Source organism: Suillus bovinus (genome assembly GCF_016758785.1).
Source record: "Suillus bovinus strain UH-Sbo-P2 chromosome Unknown EDB93scaffold_15, whole genome shotgun sequence".
NCBI lineage: Eukaryota > Fungi > Basidiomycota > Agaricomycetes > Boletales > Suillaceae > Suillus > Suillus bovinus.
In genome coordinates, this window is record NW_024542071.1 from 502,275 (window position 1) to 519,389 (window position 17,115).

General features: G+C 47.6%; 5 protein-coding genes across 5 annotated transcripts; 3 read left to right on the forward strand and 2 right to left on the reverse strand.

Moving 5' to 3' along the window:
• Positions 1-44: 44 nt before the first annotated feature.
• On the forward strand, positions 45-928 carry EDB93DRAFT_214430 (uncharacterized protein). The gene is made up of 3 exons (XM_041455736.1): positions 45-283; positions 333-460; positions 522-928. The coding sequence occupies exons 1-3, from the start codon at positions 150-152 to the stop codon at positions 845-847; spliced, it is 588 nt and encodes a 195-aa protein (XP_041309631.1). The 5' UTR covers positions 45-149; the 3' UTR covers positions 848-928.
• A 559-nt stretch (positions 929-1,487) lies between these two features.
• On the reverse strand, positions 1,488-2,312 carry EDB93DRAFT_1134732 (uncharacterized protein; the record flags this gene model as incomplete). The annotated part of the gene is made up of 2 exons (XM_041449084.1): positions 2,179-2,312; positions 1,488-2,121 (listed from the first exon to the last, which is right to left on the reverse strand). A coding segment is annotated over exon 2 (503 nt), but the record flags the coding sequence as incomplete, so codon positions are not given.
• Positions 2,313-9,403: 7,091 nt separating this feature from the next.
• Positions 9,404-10,621, forward strand: EDB93DRAFT_214668 (uncharacterized protein). The gene is made up of 2 exons (XM_041455737.1): positions 9,404-10,131; positions 10,255-10,621. Exons 1-2 carry the CDS (start codon positions 9,575-9,577, stop codon positions 10,559-10,561), a joined length of 864 nt encoding a protein of 287 aa, XP_041309633.1. The 5' UTR covers positions 9,404-9,574; the 3' UTR covers positions 10,562-10,621.
• Positions 10,622-13,922: 3,301 nt separating this feature from the next.
• EDB93DRAFT_214854 (acyl-CoA N-acyltransferase) lies at positions 13,923-16,033 on the forward strand. The gene is made up of 5 exons (XM_041455738.1): positions 13,923-14,186; positions 14,253-15,253; positions 15,303-15,348; positions 15,399-15,730; positions 15,784-16,033. Exons 1-5 carry the CDS (start codon positions 14,109-14,111, stop codon positions 15,956-15,958), a joined length of 1,632 nt encoding a protein of 543 aa, XP_041309634.1. The 5' UTR covers positions 13,923-14,108; the 3' UTR covers positions 15,959-16,033.
• On the reverse strand, positions 16,010-17,114 carry EDB93DRAFT_214863 (uncharacterized protein). The gene is made up of 2 exons (XM_041455739.1): positions 16,608-17,114; positions 16,010-16,533 (listed from the first exon to the last, which is right to left on the reverse strand). The coding sequence occupies exons 1-2, from the start codon at positions 16,770-16,772 to the stop codon at positions 16,108-16,110; spliced, it is 591 nt and encodes a 196-aa protein (XP_041309635.1). The 5' UTR covers positions 16,773-17,114; the 3' UTR covers positions 16,010-16,107.
• Between the last annotated feature and the right edge of the window lies 1 nt (position 17,115).

The following is a 17,115-nucleotide window of genomic DNA, read 5'->3' on the forward strand; positions in this document are numbered from 1 at the left end:
CCAATTCTCGTCTCTATGGCTTCCAGAATATATTCTCGTCTCTATGGCAGTACTTAGTACAGTTGCTACTTTTAGCCGCTCGAATCTGGCTGAAAGCTACCCATGAGTACCGTTGTTTCTCATGTTCAGGAGTTTCTACGGCTTACCGTATGCAATATCATCACATCATCCCATCGATTTCCAAGATCTGCCTCCCACCAAATTTTTCTCTTCTCGCCTCTCAAATTTACCGCAGCTTCCATCTTTCAGTATGCGTTCCGTTGACACGAGGATTTCCAAAAGTGTCAGCCTTGCTTCTAACGCTCAGCTCCTCGCTCATCTCAATTCCTCAGCCAATTCCCGGCCCATTTGGTTTCAGTTTGTCTCGTTCTCCGACAACTTGAACCAACCCATGTCCATTCTAGTTGCAATCATGCACCACATATGTGTGCAATATGCTCATCACACTCTACTAACATTGGTGAGCTCACTATAGCCAAGGCCATGCGAGCCTGCATTTGCTTTTGTACATTCTACTTCAGTGTTCGTTATGTTATCGATCACCGGAATCCTCAGCCCAACCCTCTCGCCCAACGAATTAATACATCGAGAAGTGACCGGTGTTGCTGAAGATAATGGATCACCAGATGCATATAAATGGGTGTCCTTCATCTCAGCTAAAGTCGACTGCGATCTAGAACTCGTGCGTGACTCGCCCTCTTTTCCCTCTCGGTCCTTCGTCATTTTGTTTTCGTTTTTCATTGTTTATCAGCGCGCTGGTATACTACACTATATCATTTATCATTTTGTTGATAGCATTTTGACCTTGTCTTGCTCCTCGTCCGCGTCCGACCACAAAATCGTATAGTACCGACTACAGTTCGGCCTGGTCATGACCCACTTGTATCATCCTATGCCCTTGTTGTACACTGATTCGCTTCTCATCTTGCTGTCGCGAGTCTCTTATACTCTTCCACTCGGTGATATTTTTTTTCAGACAATGCTGCTTACTGTTTACTCAGTCTTGCGCTATGCGCTTTCGCACCCTCTTTCGGTTAATTCATGAGTTGACCTACTAGCTGTGCCCTCTGCGTCAAAGGGTGTTCCAATGAAAAGAATCGTCGTCAGCAGGTTTTGAGCCCGGTCGACCCAAGAGAAACTCTGCTGTGTACACCACTTTCTCCATGATGCACCTCCGATAAACATCTGTAAATGAGTGAATGTCAAGGTGTGATAAAAGGGAAAATTTATTTGTTGGGAAGTTTGCCTGCGCAGTCCAACAGAGCGGGTGTCTCGTCTGTTCTGGTGCTGTACGTTGGCTATGTTGACTATTGAAAATATATGTCGGATGATCCGAGTGAATGTTCAAAGGTATCCGTAACTGTGAGTAGTAGTTGCCAGCGTAGCTAGACTTCGTACATAAATCATATCCATATCCATAGGCATAACACACGACATATACGAGTAGATAAACTAGCGCCAACCCCCAGACTATATAGAACTGTCCAACATAGAGTAGTACACTCTGATAGTACATTAATGGAAACAAAACAAAAAACTAGCGCCAAACTTTTCTGCACAAACAAACTTCGGTGTCCATAAAATCACTAATCACCACCCTGCTCATCCTCATCCCAATCAGATCCAGTCTCCGGAACGATGCCCATTGGGTCATGCGCGTCAACGATACGGCGGTAACGGCCACCTGCGCGTACATCCAAGGGACGACCTTGGGCCAATGCCGTGTTGATGTAGAACTGAAGAGTCTTGTCGGTACACCCAAGCTGCGGCTCGTCCATGTCGAAATGCATAGGATGCATATGCTCTGGGCAGGGTTCGCTGCAAATAGGCGACAAGGGATGATCATTGATCATTTTGCGGAGTACAGTCGGGTCCTGCTCCTCCAAAATCTCATCGTATTTGGAGTGAAGCCCGTAGGACTGAGGATGGACTAGCGCCGAAGTCTGGGCGGCGACATGGGATGGAAGTTCATTGATGTTTACGTATGAGCTGTGTGGGGAGCGCGAGAGTACCGCATGAAGGTAGCGGTGGTTGGGAAGAGGGGGAGCAGGAGCGAAGGGAGAAGGGATGTTTGAGCGACCAGGATTGGACATGGCGCGAATACGTTCTGCCAGTCTGACACTGCAAGTATGGTCGTCAGGAATCTGCAGTACATCTGCTGAAGCTTGATTAACATACCTCTGCTTTATAGGCACTTGGCGCCTGAATTTCTTTGAGTTCAAAGAAAGCGCTCTGAAACCACGTTGAGGAAGGCGCTCAGTTGGTTCAGGGGAATCGGAAGACTTGTCCAGCAAGTTTGTGCATGAGTCGACGTTTGCGTCAGTCGGCCCATGGTAGTATGTGTGTTGTGAGTATGTCATCGATTTTGAGTGCTTCAGCGACGCCGTCTGGTCATCGTTGGACCTGAGGTGTATGAATTAGTATTATGACGATGAGTAGAGCACGAAAAGGTAGATTTACTTCTGGAAAAACTTCCTGAACGAATTCATAGTTGATATAGGAAAAGATGCAACTGTAAGTGGTGGTGGTGGTGTGTCTGGTGGTGAAGGCCATCTGCGTGTCATTATTTAAATGCTGGGCTACTGTGGACGCACCATAACATCCACAATCACGGCCACAACCACAAAGTAATTGCTCGATGTCCGGAAATAATTGCTCTTGCGAATACTCCGATTGCTCACCTAGAATCAAATTAATGCCACAAATGTCGCCCCATAAGGTATTATATCTACAATAACCAACCAATTATAGAGTGCAGCTGCCACAGGCCGGCCCACTGAAGGCCTCGCGCGTCTTGCTCGTTAACCTCTCGAGCTCATAGCTTGAACATATGCGATAAAAATGACCTGCGATGACCATCAGCACGATGACTTTGATGCATGTAATACAATGATGGGGCACGGTATGTACAGAACGACGAACAGAACAGCTAGCATCCTCCTTTAACTGTCTCACTTAATAAGACTACTCAGCGTACTTTAAAGCGCCGTACATCCGACCGACTGTATTTTTTTCAAGTCCACTGTCCAACACCGACAAAGACGCTCCGCATCGCAAGCAATCTAAATGTGATATAAACAGTCAAGCAGGTATTGATATCAATTATATCAGAATTACGCACATGGTCACAATGATAGCATCTGGTCGATCATAACCCTGAATGATGCTTACATTGTTGATCTCCAGAAACGTCAAGATTCTCTAGCTTGCATCAGGGTAAGTGGATCGTCTACTCAACGATGGGTTACCCGTTTCATGGCGACAAACCTGCGACTCGGATACCTACTCTAACCGTGCAATCCACAATGAGCGTGATGGCAGTTTTCACTGCGGAATGAAATCGTAAACTCTACATGTTGCTGCCTGTAGCAACGCGCGTACGCGTTTACTTGAAGGTGGATGGAAATCTATTCGAATGCCATTATGTTAGCAATGCACGGGCTAGCTCGGAAAAATTTTCACCATGATGTATGTTTGTCTTTATTAGGAATGGAAGCTCGAGCATCTTCATTTGGCATTGCCATATCTATCAGTACAATTCTCGAATCCAGTACGTAGCTAGCAGAGTGATATAGATGAGTATGAATAGTGGTTTACAGATGTTGAATACAAAGTACCAGCGATGCTAAAATCAAAAATGACGAAAAAGCTGCAGAAAGAATCCTCAGGCAATGAACTCCATGCCAGCGGGAGGTTTGTAATCCGGCATTAGATTTTTCGCACGCTTAAATCTCTCTGCCCATGCATCCTCCTCGTGCTTCAGCATAGTCAAGAAGTTTGTGTATTGATGGACTCGATTCCGCGATGCGAGGTAGTTTGAATACATGGTGTCGATGTTATTGGATGATGATGCCATTTTGTTGGTAGAAAGTGGGTCGATGACTCGGAGTTATTGATAAGAATTTCGACCGAAGCATTAACAACATTTTAAAGTGCCGCTTGGAGTTAGTCGCATACGCCGTAATTGGCGAAAAAGCACGAAGTTCACTAGCACGTTACGATCTAGACTCGTGACCAGCCACCCCAAAATGACAACAGCGCCCCGGCCCCGCCCACATGAGCTCAACCTGAGCGATGTCGAAGAGCAACGGGTACATCAAACGCGCATATAGGCCAGCCATAGCAGTAACGTCCGTGTGCAGATGCTCGCTCTTGCTCCCCAAGTTCTAGCCTGAGCAGTTGAGCGAGGCCTCTGGAGAAATCCTTGATAGATTTTCGTTGCAAAAAGGTGGTGATTGGGAGACAAGAATGCCAAACATAGAGTGAGTTCTCGTGTGAGACAAACAGGTTGATGAGCATTGAAGATATCAATGTAAAAACAGCAAACTCAAGGCGTACATGTCTAGCACTAGCTACACAGCGCTTGGGGTTAGGCTGTGAAACGAACAGGTACCTTGCTTGTGCGAACAAGTGTCAAAATCAACATCGACTGGCTCCACTTACAGTCGGCACCTCTCATTGATTATCGGAAAGCTGTGAGGCATCTGAAAAGTGCTCCTCGTGAGTCTACCCCTGCATACAAAGTCAGAAAGCCATGCTGTGAGTTATAATCTCTCGAGTGAATCAAGATGAACTCGTGGACTTACTACTGGCAGTGATTTTGTCAGTTAACGTGTCCGACCCATAACCTTCCTCGACCAGGGAACAGAAGCCCACTATAATGTCCGGCCAGATGATACGAGGCCATACACATTTGATACGATGTGTTGCGCACTTTCCATGCGGACAACATCTATTTAACAGCTCGCACTGGACCTAGACAGCGACACTCGGATCGGGCGAGATGAGGAGGACGAGACAGGAATGAATACCCCTACACGATATTACTGTTGCAAGCATAAGCCATGATGGGACAGTGAAGTGGGGTGTCGAGATAGGGAGCATGGGCCATCACCTAATGGAAAGGACGTGCTTGGAGTGTGCTTAACCAATGCAGTGGTGTCTAGACGGCCTGTGGTTTTGTCTTGTTGTATCCAAAGAGCGGCACTTGTCAAGGTTCGTACGATTCCCGCTGTAAGCAGCAACAACTTCTAATGGCGGTTACCTCCTACGTAGGTGTTGCATCATATCAGCGATACCAGATAGGGACATCGCTATCACGGTGCACACGTTCCAGCAGATAGCATCTGTTCAGTTCAATACAACCAAGTCTCTAGAAATTCCGGCCTAGTGATAAGTGCTCCAATGCGCGTCATCGCATCTAGGATCTCCAGCCTCAGCTCCAAATGCGTCATTGCGATTTCCTCGGGGCGCACGTTGATCATCATGGATTCAATTCTCGCTTCGGTCAATGGCCTGCTGCACTGCGCTCTCTCGAAACCTCTTCCATTACCGCAACGACCTGATTCTTTGACCATCACGCACAGTGCGCTCTCAGAATCTGTCTGTGGGATAAGTCCCGATGCTGAACATCAGGTAGCAAAGCACTCGCTGGCGAGCGATTTTTCCACTAATCCTTTTTTTTTTTTGCGGGGGTGACCCTCATAGGACGGCGGACACCACTTTTCTGTGACAACATCAATCAGTCAGCGAACAGCAGGAATGGGATAGCATAAACCCCTTACCTCGCACATCACATACAGCCGGATATCACTCCTCAAGAACGATGGCATATGCTGCTAGGCTTGACAGACTCCGGGGATCTTAGGCTGGGCCCAGTGATCCTAGCGTTCTCAAAGATATTGTTTTAGATGCTGTGGGTTACACCGGAAGTGACCATTCCATTAGCACTCAAGAGAGCAAATGAAACTGGACGCACTCATATATGTCCTTGACAAGAAGCATTCTCTATCGAGTTGGGCTGGGGTGAAGTACGTTGTAGATATGATGATCCTAGTTTCTATACTGTCTCTGTCCTCGAGTGACTGAAATTTTACTCGTGTTGCTGAAGAAATAGTAGATATATAAGAGGGCGTGACGGCCCCCCTCATTGTGAATTCAGGAGATCAAAATCGTATGTGCTACATCTCAGAGCTTTTCAAAGCTTCTTGATGCTGTGGTGTTCAATACAAGGGGCTTGTTCTTCAGCGCAACCAGAATCCGGTGCAAAGATAGATTGTAAACACATAAGTCTATGACCACAGAAGTGAAGCTCAGCAGGGATTTTCTACCGAGCCCAAGTACTGTAATCTGCGCAGTGGCGCGGATCATAGTATGGGAAGTTAGCGTTAGCAAACAGAGGTACACGTCTAGGGTCAGTAGCAAGCTTAAGAACAGACTACAGGTAGTAGGTTTGGAAGACAGGCGTAAAAGTGCCATTGGATTGAACATGCTTGAGTTAGTACTCAATTGGAGTCCTGATAGATCAAGATCAAGGACTAAAGGGTAAGGTCTAAGACTTCAACTGAGCAACCGGTCTCCTGAGGTTGTCCTGAGGGGTCCTAGAGCTTTGAATTCCCAAATACAAAAGCTACCGCAACAAGACTGAAAGGTATATATCGTGCGCAAATTAGCGAAAGCTAATTAGATGGTAATAGTACTTAGGAAAAGCGCCACCTACATAAACCAGGCGTGGAATGAAAACTTAAATGAGAGCCAAGTCCGTAGGGTGACACTCGAAGTGGATTGCAATAAGTGCAACATCACCTTTACCGGCAAGTCCGCCGCATGCAGTTCATCGACTAAATGGAACTCAGGGAAAAAGCAAGCGGACATGTTCTGAGGTTAGCAACCGCACAATTATGAAAATGTCACCACTGCATGACAAGTGCATAGGTCACCCTGAAAGAGGGCATGTGAGATGAAGAAAAATGTGTAGGACTGCCGGAGGTCTTGGCACCTTGGCAGACCCCGGTCGACGTTGGCTTCTGTCCTGCGGGGTTCGTCCAACGTAGATGCAGCCATGATGGATTGGTCGATGATAGAACAAACGCTCTACTAGCTTTCTAGCATATATTCCTCGATGTGAATCGCGCAAGGCTCTACTTGAGTCCTATCGCGCGTTAAGCCTTCCAAGCAAACCCATCAGGACAAACGCAGTGACCTGTGAGGCACTGATCGCATAAAATGCGCCCACATGTCCGATCCATGAAAGATAAAACAGGGGTGTAGCAAGAACAGCTCTCCGGCGGGTATCATTCATCCAGTCCGAAATCAGGGGGTTGTAGGGCTGAAGATGCGGTGGCGTAAGGGTGGGTCGAAGCCTCCAGGTTCTGGTGCTGCCGCCGCTTTACCCCATTGGTGTACTAGTCTAATGGTTTGTCGAGTAATTGCGCAGCAGAGTCCCTAGATGTCCCATCTGTGCCTACCAAGATGTGCGTAAGGGCGGTCACAGCCAAGCATCAAAGGGTAGGCGTTTCTAAGGAACACTAGTCTTGTGAGTAGCTATGTTAGACCAGCGCAACACAAGTGATACTGATCATCAGGAACAGCTTGATGAACCGCAGACTCGATTGGATTGCGCTGATCAGAGTCATGAAGGTACATTTCAGGACGAAGTCTGGATTGAGGCTGCTTCTCAAGGAGATCTCTGCAATAGGAAGTGGGAACATATATTTAGCCTGACGGATGAATTGGGAAGCACAGGCGGGCGTACGACCATAGAAAAGGTTTCTGTGGATACTGATGTGACAGAACCCTTCCTGTCCGGGACCAAAACTGTCGTGAAAAAACTTTATGGATGATCACAGCTGATTGGACAAGTGAAGCATTCATGCTTGCTTTGGGAAGTCTTTCAACCTCCCTGTCCCAGACAAGAATCAGTAGGGACATGACATAATTTCCAATGATAATGTCCGAGTCTTCGATAGCTGTGTGGCGCGATCGCAAGGTGCTTGTCGTACATCCCATCTTAGAAAGATGTGCTAGACAGAAACCTGAAGGCAATTTTATACACGTAATTCAGGGCAACGTGACATAAGAATAAGGTCAACAACGATAAATTACTGTCAGACAAAACGCAAACTTACGATTGATTGAGGATGTGACGAAATCTCGTGAAGAGAGGCAGCCGTGCATTCGATCGTATGGCTCTAGATAACGCCATCATTTTTGAAATCAAGTGGTTAGTCGACAAAACTTGTTTAAGCTTTCCAGCCAGTCCAATAATGCCTGCAGAACGGTTTGTTTAGGTTACTTAGTAGTTTCACGGGCTTGCGATGCCTTGCACTGAAGATTTGGCTGACATGATCACCGAAGACGATGTGATCTTGCGCGATGTCCGGCACTAGAAGTTTTTGTTATGAGTGAGGTCAGAGGCGTCTATGAATGAGAAAATATGTACCAACAACTCACCGGGTAGAATAAAAATGGCGAGTCCCAAAAGAGCTGGCCATGCTGATATGCCACAACATTTTCTCTGAATGCCAATGTGCTGTTCGTCATACAACAACTGTCATGGTGGATGCAACCTTGAACTAGTATTGCATAGGACGAATCGCGGAAAAAAAAAACGAAAAATATACGAGTAGGCGGCTTCATCGCAGATGAAGCAGTACATGATCAGATTGTGGGTCCCATACCTCTTGATAGATTAGACTCCTCGAGAATAATCTTTTCGGAGAAGGTAAACAATATCCTTCTCGTGAAGGCACCCATTCCCTGGAGGATGCTTCCACGTTGGTATCGAAAAAAATGCCTAGAACATATGCCTGTATTATTCGCGGATCTGAAAATATGACTCAATGAAAGAAGTTGGTCCAAAGTTGTTCTATCCGGAACTTTCAAGTCATACTGATGATACCCCCTGGTCGATGCCGCCCTGCGTCAAATGAAATTCATGCACATGCGTCAACTAATCTGCAGAGCTGCACACCTGTTCTTTACGAGCAGAAAAGCACTGCTCGGCACCAGCTCGTCTACCAGCGCTGCGCCGCTAAGATCTAAGAACTCGTGAGGCACCGGACGCCGAGGGCTGCCTCCACTGTCCAACCTGGTAAATATATTAGACGCAGAAGAGCCTGAGGGTGTGCTTGGTGCGATTGAACATGGTTTGAGATGCTTATCCAAGGACAATGGTCAGCGCATGACAAAGACACCTTACATAAAATTGAAAGCTGCGTCTGACCAACCGTCTCACCCCAACCCCTCATCTCACTATCATGAGAACACACATCCTGCTGAAAGATTGCACATGCTCGGCGATCGGAGCGCTGGAACTAGAACAGAAGGGCTGCATTGCCTTCGACTCTCCATTGAATCGGTCTCTTCCGTGACCTGTCACGATAAACTGATTATCGTTGCTTCGACATTTTTCCTTAAATCTAGGGATCTTAGTTGTCCAACTTCTCCATGACCGACGGGTGCACCTCGAACTATCAAATATGGATGCCCGCTGCGTTGGGCTCACACACGCGGAATGCGAGCGCACGTAATACTGCCACAGGCGATGGTCAAAAAAACTGGGGCGAACATATAATTTCCTAATCGAGACATCATAGGTGGGAAATCACCCAAACAAAAACAAACTTCCACCTTGCTCCCACCATCGACCTGATTTTCTTACTAATACTCGCGCCTCCTCAACGCGACCGTTGTTGAAACTCGATCAGCGAAAACGCCCCCTAGCATCTAAAAAACATATCAATTCACTGCGCCTTTTATCAAGACAGACGTAATACACTAGCGATCATTGCTAATGCTACACGGTTACCCTCCTTCGGGCCAGCAGCAAGGTCAGCAGTCTGAGGCTCTGCAGCAGCAGCAGCAACCGCAACAACCTCAACAACAACCGCAACAAACCCCACAGCCTATTCCTTCAATGCGTCTTCGTGACGACCCACTGCCGCCTCAACCTTCCACATCTCAGGCATCTGCACAGCCAGCCGCCCCAGCTCCAACAACCCGTTCTCGCAAACGTAAATCTCCCCCAACAACAACAACCCAACCACCGCCGCCGCCACCACCATCACAGCAGCTCCAGCCGCCGCCGCCAGGTATATTCCTTCCCCCAATGTTACCACCACCGCATGGACACCACCCATCATCCATGCCCATTTATTTCTCTGGCCCTCCGGGGCCTGAGTTCGGTGGACCTCCACCCCACCCGCCTCCGGGTGAACAACCTTCCCCGCAGATTGAGGGTCAGCCTGGTGGTCCTGAGGACTCAAAGGCCAATGGTCGTCCATTGAGCCAGACGAAGCGGGCTGAGCAAAATAGGAAGGCGCAGAGAGCGTTTAGGGAACGTAGAGATCAGTAAGTGCATCTTCACCCTTGCCTTTTTTTTTCCTTTCTGCACTCAAAAGGGCCATAGCCTCACTTATCTCTTGCTTTCATCTCTTAAACGCATTGTGCGGATCTGACTCACCTTCATTGTAGGCACGTTAAAGCCCTCGAGTCGCGTTCTCAACTACTGGATGCAGCACTTGCGTCAGCAGATGAGGCGAATCGTCGATGGGAAGAGTGTCGAGCGCTTAATGACAGGCTCCGCGACGACATCACACATCTCCGCGAAGAAAACACGCACCTTCGTCAACAGCTGGACGAGGTGTACTCCCAAATTCCACAGGGTTTACTCTCACATCTCATGCCATCTCAACCCCAGCAGCAGCCAGCAACACAAGCACAGCCTCAGCCAGCAACGGCTGAGACGGAGAAGAAGGATGATACTGCCTCCAAAGAGTGAGGCAGCGGAACTGTTGTTTTGTTCTGTAAAAATGACTTCAATAACAAGACAGCAATAGGTTGCGGAGGCGCAGTGTACCGTAGATGTCCATTTTTTACTTTGCTTCACCAGTCTTATTTCTACACGTGTGCTTGCAGTGGGCAGTAGTTTATTCCACGTAGTTTGTACGTACCCGCGCCTGTGCCGTTTATAACTGTCTCCGAATTCGAATTTGTGTTCCTTGATACCACTGAGGTTTGTTTCAGCTCGCCGCACTCTGGCTCTGTTGTCGACGTCGTTGAGAGGAGATGGTGGGTGGGATGAAAACGACGCCGGAAATGCTGACAACTACATTGTGATAGGAACATTTTATGTAACCCGGGGCTTTGTCATCTACGCTGCTCGCCTTCACTGAAAGTTGCCACATCTATGAGCCTTGGGGCAACCTTAGACGGCCTTGTACAAAGACGTTCTGCGCTCTGTTCCTGTTGATTGCAGTCGGAGGTGCAAATGGTGCTTCAACTTCATTACATCTATGCTATTGCTCGAGCTGATATCAATTTCTTGATCTCCGAAGGCGCTTTGGACGCTCAATACTAATCGATCTGACCATCTTGTAGGCCCCCGTTGAGCTGCAAATCGATTCAGGTATCGGAATGCATTTACGGCTCCGGGTCTGCGCGGAGCTTTAAAGAACTGGCCTGGTGAGCAGTGAGTATGACGGGTCTTGCCCATTGACTAGTGCAAGCCTGAATCCTAGATCAATACAGTCGTGTATCAGTGAGTCAGCTTCGCGCTTCGCATTCGTCCTTGGTGTTGTCGTAATTTTCGGCTAGACCTCTGCTCATCAGGGAAAACCCTCTTCCAAAATCTTTGACATTTCAGGTTGCTCGTGTGTTCAAGATACACAAATATCAATTAAATATCACCATCGAAAGGAGGGTCCACTTAGGAATGATTTGTGAATTCCGGGAGGGGGCAGGTCCAGCCGGATAGCACGGAAATCACGTGCGCACATTCGCAATCCTCTGGCACTTGCACCCATCCAGCCTCCAATACCCTCCCAGCTCTCCATCAAACTTACAGTGATGAACCGCATATTTTCTTTACCCCTTCCTGGCTCCTTCGATATTTGGTCTCGCCGCAAGACTTCGGAGCATCTTCATCTCTACTCCTATCTTCAAATACACTGTTTTATTTTCTTCACGGACATGGCCCTGCGAGCGGCTGCGAGCCCTGTAGGCGGTGTACAATAAAAAGGCAAAATGATATATATGTGTAGGGCAAGATGCGTTTGTTTTATTATACACGCAATCTTCACTCGGTCGCTAATGTGGAAGAAGGTAATTCTAACCAAGTGCACACTGGCAGGTGTAAGAAACCGATTTTCTCTGGTCTGGCCGATCTGGCCAGTGTCTATGCAACTCACGAAGCCTGCGTTTCTTTCACTTGTTATATGCCACTTTGTTGTGATGGCATGAACCTAGTCCAAAACTTCGGTATTTATTCACTGGTTGTCACATTGACTCTTTCTGAACACCTGATACTCCGTACGTCCTTAAAATTGTCACCACTCATGTGTAATTGACTAAGAGGCTACAGCAGGTATACATCAGGAAGTGCACATACGGCATGAATATATGCATCATGTACTGTCACTTCACTTTCTCACTCCCCACAAAGTCCATCATTTGTTGGTCTTGTCTACTTACAATAGAATGTTATTGTTCTTGCTAATCACCGTTTGGACTGGCTTCCTTGGGACATCAAGAGAGGGAAAAAAACATTGACCCTGGTTCATCGGGGGAGACAAGCCGCAGGCCCTAGTAACAATCTGAGTGGCATCATTTACCTCTAACGGCGCACAAATTTCCTCGTTCTTGCTAACAGGGCAATAACTAGATATGTAGGGTCATATACTGATAGCATGAAAGTATTTGAAATTTTCTAATTTGCAGATTTCTCGGCAGTTTAATCACAGCAATTGACAGCGCACTAGATTCCCAGGACAAAACAAGTCAAGCCACTGCGTTTAAGGTTACACCCACTGGCACTGGCCAAGCGGGGATGCCTCCGACCCTGTCCTCTGAATGAGGTTTCCGAACCGGAGGCGGCCACGCCCCTTCGTACCCCTCGCCACGTTGGTGGCGTTAGCATCGTGGCGTCTACCACCATAACCCTGTTTCGTTATGACTCATTTCGTTATGACTCATAAGCACTCCTCTTCGTCATCGTATCAGTGGTCTCCGCATCGACGAAGCCTTGTACCCTCTCAACCTCGTTGTATTGCGTCCATTCTTCTGCAAAAAAGCACATTGATATCAGACTTGCGTTTGCGAATACACTCTGTAGTGCACCGCCATTTTCGAATCTCCGCGAAGAAAAGTGCGGCCCATATTCAAGGGGTGTGACTCGGGTCTAACCTGCATATCACGTATTTCTGGTCAGGCCCTTCTGCTTGTTCTTGCACTTCATAAGCAATAAAATCCAATAACAGAATTAAATTGGTTTGAGTGGGGCTACATATCCGATCCCCTGCGGTAGCCATATGTTGGCAGACGTAACAAAGGCCAATGCTGTCCTATCACGAGGTATGTAATCACACTCAAACCGTTTAAGTCACTAGGTCCATCCGGCTGGCGCTAGTAGAGCCTAGCCATTGCGCATTGATCGGCAGTTGGAGCATCGCAAGAGCGATAGCTCGGAAATTCTCTCTGCTCCATGCCCTGACGTTCTGCCGTCATTAAGATGATGTGTCGTTTGTAAAGTTCATATGGTTCACTTCCGTGACTTCTGCTTTACTCGGTGGAAATTGGTAAGCTCCACTATCGTCATTCACATCAGAATTCGTCGGGTACGAGGAGAATACTTACCCTGCCGCTAATAGTCACCAACAGCACTCAGACTTTACACCGCGGCCATGGGTTATATGTCTTTCCGAGGATGCGAGTTTCCGAGTCATTCACCTTTTGAACTCCCGAAAATGAGCTCAGACTTCACCATCACCAGGCGGGTCTAGGTAGGGACGGGGATCTCATAGAGAATCAGATCTTAGTAGACCATCTGACACCGCGCGCACCTGACGGAATTATGCGTTTCGACGAAGAATCGTGAAGCGCCGGTTGCACGGCTTTTGTTGTGCTTTTAGCATTAATGATCCGAATCCGCTGGTGTAACTCATTTAAATTTATGCGCTGGAACTAACTTGGAGAGTGCTCCCTTAGCAGTCGATGCCTAAAAAGCGGACTAGTTGGAACATGCTGCAAATTATGGATTAAGTATGACAAGGGTCGAGGCCTCCTATGGTATCAACCGGAGGCAGTTCCAGACTAGCCCATATGAACCGTAGCCTATAGCCTTAACCGCTGTTGTCTGGCATCGTCTTTGTTCATGATTGAAATATTGAACATTTGGATTGTGTGGTGAAATAGGAAGCAAAGGTTGCTGTGCTGTAGGCTGAGTAAGCGAAATTCAACTTCCCCCTCATGACTCGGTAAGTCGACACAAACGACGCAAAAGCTGCTTTTCTCCCTCAGCACTCAGCTTTCATTGCCGTTTTTTAACGAAAATGGTCTCTGCACATGCCAACAATGAAGGCTCGCAGGAGTCAGCATCTATAACACCTGGAGGAACGTACACTATTCAAGTAAATTTCCGCAGTTTCAATTCACACAGGCCTCCACAGTGCTGACTCATCAAATTCTTTCCTCAGACCGTCTCTGTTGGGTGCAAAATCTACATCCGCCGTCCAACCCCAGACGGGGAGGAAGAGCGGCTTGCAGAAATACTATCAATCCGTGATAAACCCGTGAACTCATATGCTTCAGTATCAGCACAACGCACAAATGCCCGAGGTGGTGTGAAGGAAGAAGAGGAAGATGCAGTCGACAAACCAGAGGACAAGTGGGAATATTTTGTCCACTGGGATCAATTCAACAAGCGTTTGGATGAGTGGGTAACGGGCTCTCGGCTTATCTTGAGCAGGGACCTTGAGTGGCCCCGTCCAAAACTGCTACCGGGCAAGAAAGCTGGGGCTGGCTCACTGCAGAAAGCTCCGGGAAAGGCACCCCGCTCTCAGTCACTATTGAAGAAAGCCACGTCAAATGCTGCTGCAGCTGCCTCACCCACATCTGCCTCGACACCTGGCCGCTCTGCCTTTCCCTCGCCATCACCTGCCCCATCATTGAAGCGGAAGTTAACTGATGATGAAGAGGAAGAGGAAGAAGAAGAAATTGAAGGGGATGACGTAGACGCGGAAGGCGAGATGGATGTCGATGGCGAAGGGGACACCTTTGAACTTAACGTCAATGGTGCACAAGTAGAGACACCCCCTCCCGTCTCTTCATTCAGCAAAGAACAAGAAATCGAGAAATTGCGGACATCCGGTTCAATGACCCAGTCCATATCAGAAATTGCTCGGGTGAAGAATTTAAACCGTTTGCAGATCGGCAAACATGAGGTCGAAGCGTGGTATTTCAGTCCCTATCCAAAGGAATATGCGCATTTACCCGTGCTGTACATCTGCGAGTTCTGCCTCGCATATTTTCCGTCGCCCATGATGCTCTCGCGCCACCGACAACGTTGTACTCTATTTCATCCACCTGGCAACGAGATCTACCGCCACCAAGACATTTCGGTCTTCGAACTTGATGGGAAGCGGCAATTAAGCTGGTGTCGGAACCTCAGTTTATTGTCCAAATGCTTTCTGGATCAGTAAGTCCTTCTCGGCAACGAAGCTCAAATATCTGACTATTCCTTATAGCAAGACCTTGTACTATGACGTGACACCGTTCATGTATTATGTCATGGTATGTACAATGTTTGTTTTGTATCTACCATATATCGACCATTATCCCAGTGTCTACGAGATTCTACAGGCTGCCATATTATCGGCTACTTCTCGAAGGAGAAGGAGTCAGCGGAGAATTACAACGTCGCATGTATCTTGACGCTACCGCAGCATCAGCGCTACGGCTTTGGCAAGTTGCTCATCGAATTTTCTTACGAGTTGAGTAAGAAAGAGGGGAAACTTGGCAGCCCTGAAAAGCCCCTGAGCGATCTAGGCCTGCTCAGCTACCGTGCATATTGGGCGGAGGTCATCGTGGAATTGCTCATCAATACGACAGACGAGCTTAGCATTGACGATATTGCGCAGAAGACGTCTATCACCCACGCGGATATTATGAATACGTGTGTGAAAGAACCTGTTTTCTGGGATGTAATGCTAAATGAATTGCATGCAGGTGCACAACGTTGCAGCTATTTAAACACTACAAAGGACAACATATCATTTGTCTCTCGGAAGCCGTGCTGGAGAAACATGAAAAAGTGCGACACAAACGCAGGCGTCGGATTTATGCCGATAATTTGATCTGGAAGCCACCTGTCTTCACCAGAGATCAACTACGGTTTTACTGATCACTTCACAGTTGTTTTTATTTGCGAGTTTATTTTCCTGATCGATATCACTGTAGCTGTAGAGTAAAAAGGGACGTTGATCGGTATCATGTTATCGTACAGGGTGCAGAAAAATATGTAGTTCTAGCGGCGATTTCAAAAAGGCTGATTTAATCATCATTTTTTGTTTGGGCGCCCCGTCGTCGCAGGATCATGGGCTCATCCTGTACATCACGTATTTCTTCCATTCTCATCGATCCATCTTCTCCAGACAGGTTCTCGTGGGGTAGAACTGGTGACGATGGCTGAGACGGGGAAGGGGACAAAACGCCAATACTAGACAACTGTAGATCCTCCTCTCCCGTGAAATAAGCCTGGAGCTTCATTTCTTCCTGTACTCCCGCACTCTTCATGTCGGTTTTATATTGCCGATGAACCGAAGATATGCAGCTGTCTTGCTCCGCGGGGCATGATGACGTATCTTCAACGAGGATGGAGGGCGTGCCCTCAGCAGTCACAACAGGCTGGTCGCTTGTCGACGCTTTGACATCATCAACAATACCAAGAGTGCGCGCGATCACATAGGAGGTGATATCCTAACGAGAAATCAGATATTAATAAATATTGGAAGAAGCGACGATCTACAAATTTGGCAAGGTTGGATACGCACCAGCAGTGTCAGAACGACGACTGGCAGAATAAGCAGGAACGCTAATATGCGAAATGAATATGCGACCTGGCTGACCCAAGACCCAGGCTGCGGGTTCCATAGATGTTCGATGTATGCATGCCATACGAGATGAGGTGCGGAAGAGAAGGAGAATTGGGAAGTCATTCTGGCCGCTGCGGAAGGGGGTGAAGGGATTTGGAGCTAATTTGGACGGACTCGCTTGCAGGAATATGCAAAAAGAATGCTGGCAAGGTGCAAGTTACGCCTGTGATTTGTATGGTACTTTGGACCCGACACAATGATTTTAACGGCCAGATAGCGTTTTCGCACCCGATACGACGAACGCGTTTGCGTGTAGGGCGATGATAGGTGGGCGTACCGCTGTCAAATATGTCGATATGATGAAAAGTAACGTACAAGCTGACTCTTGAACTCAGTGCTCAGATCTGATAAGGAGAAACTGTAACAAGGTAGTTTCACGGTATTTGCCGTATGGAAGATGGGGCGA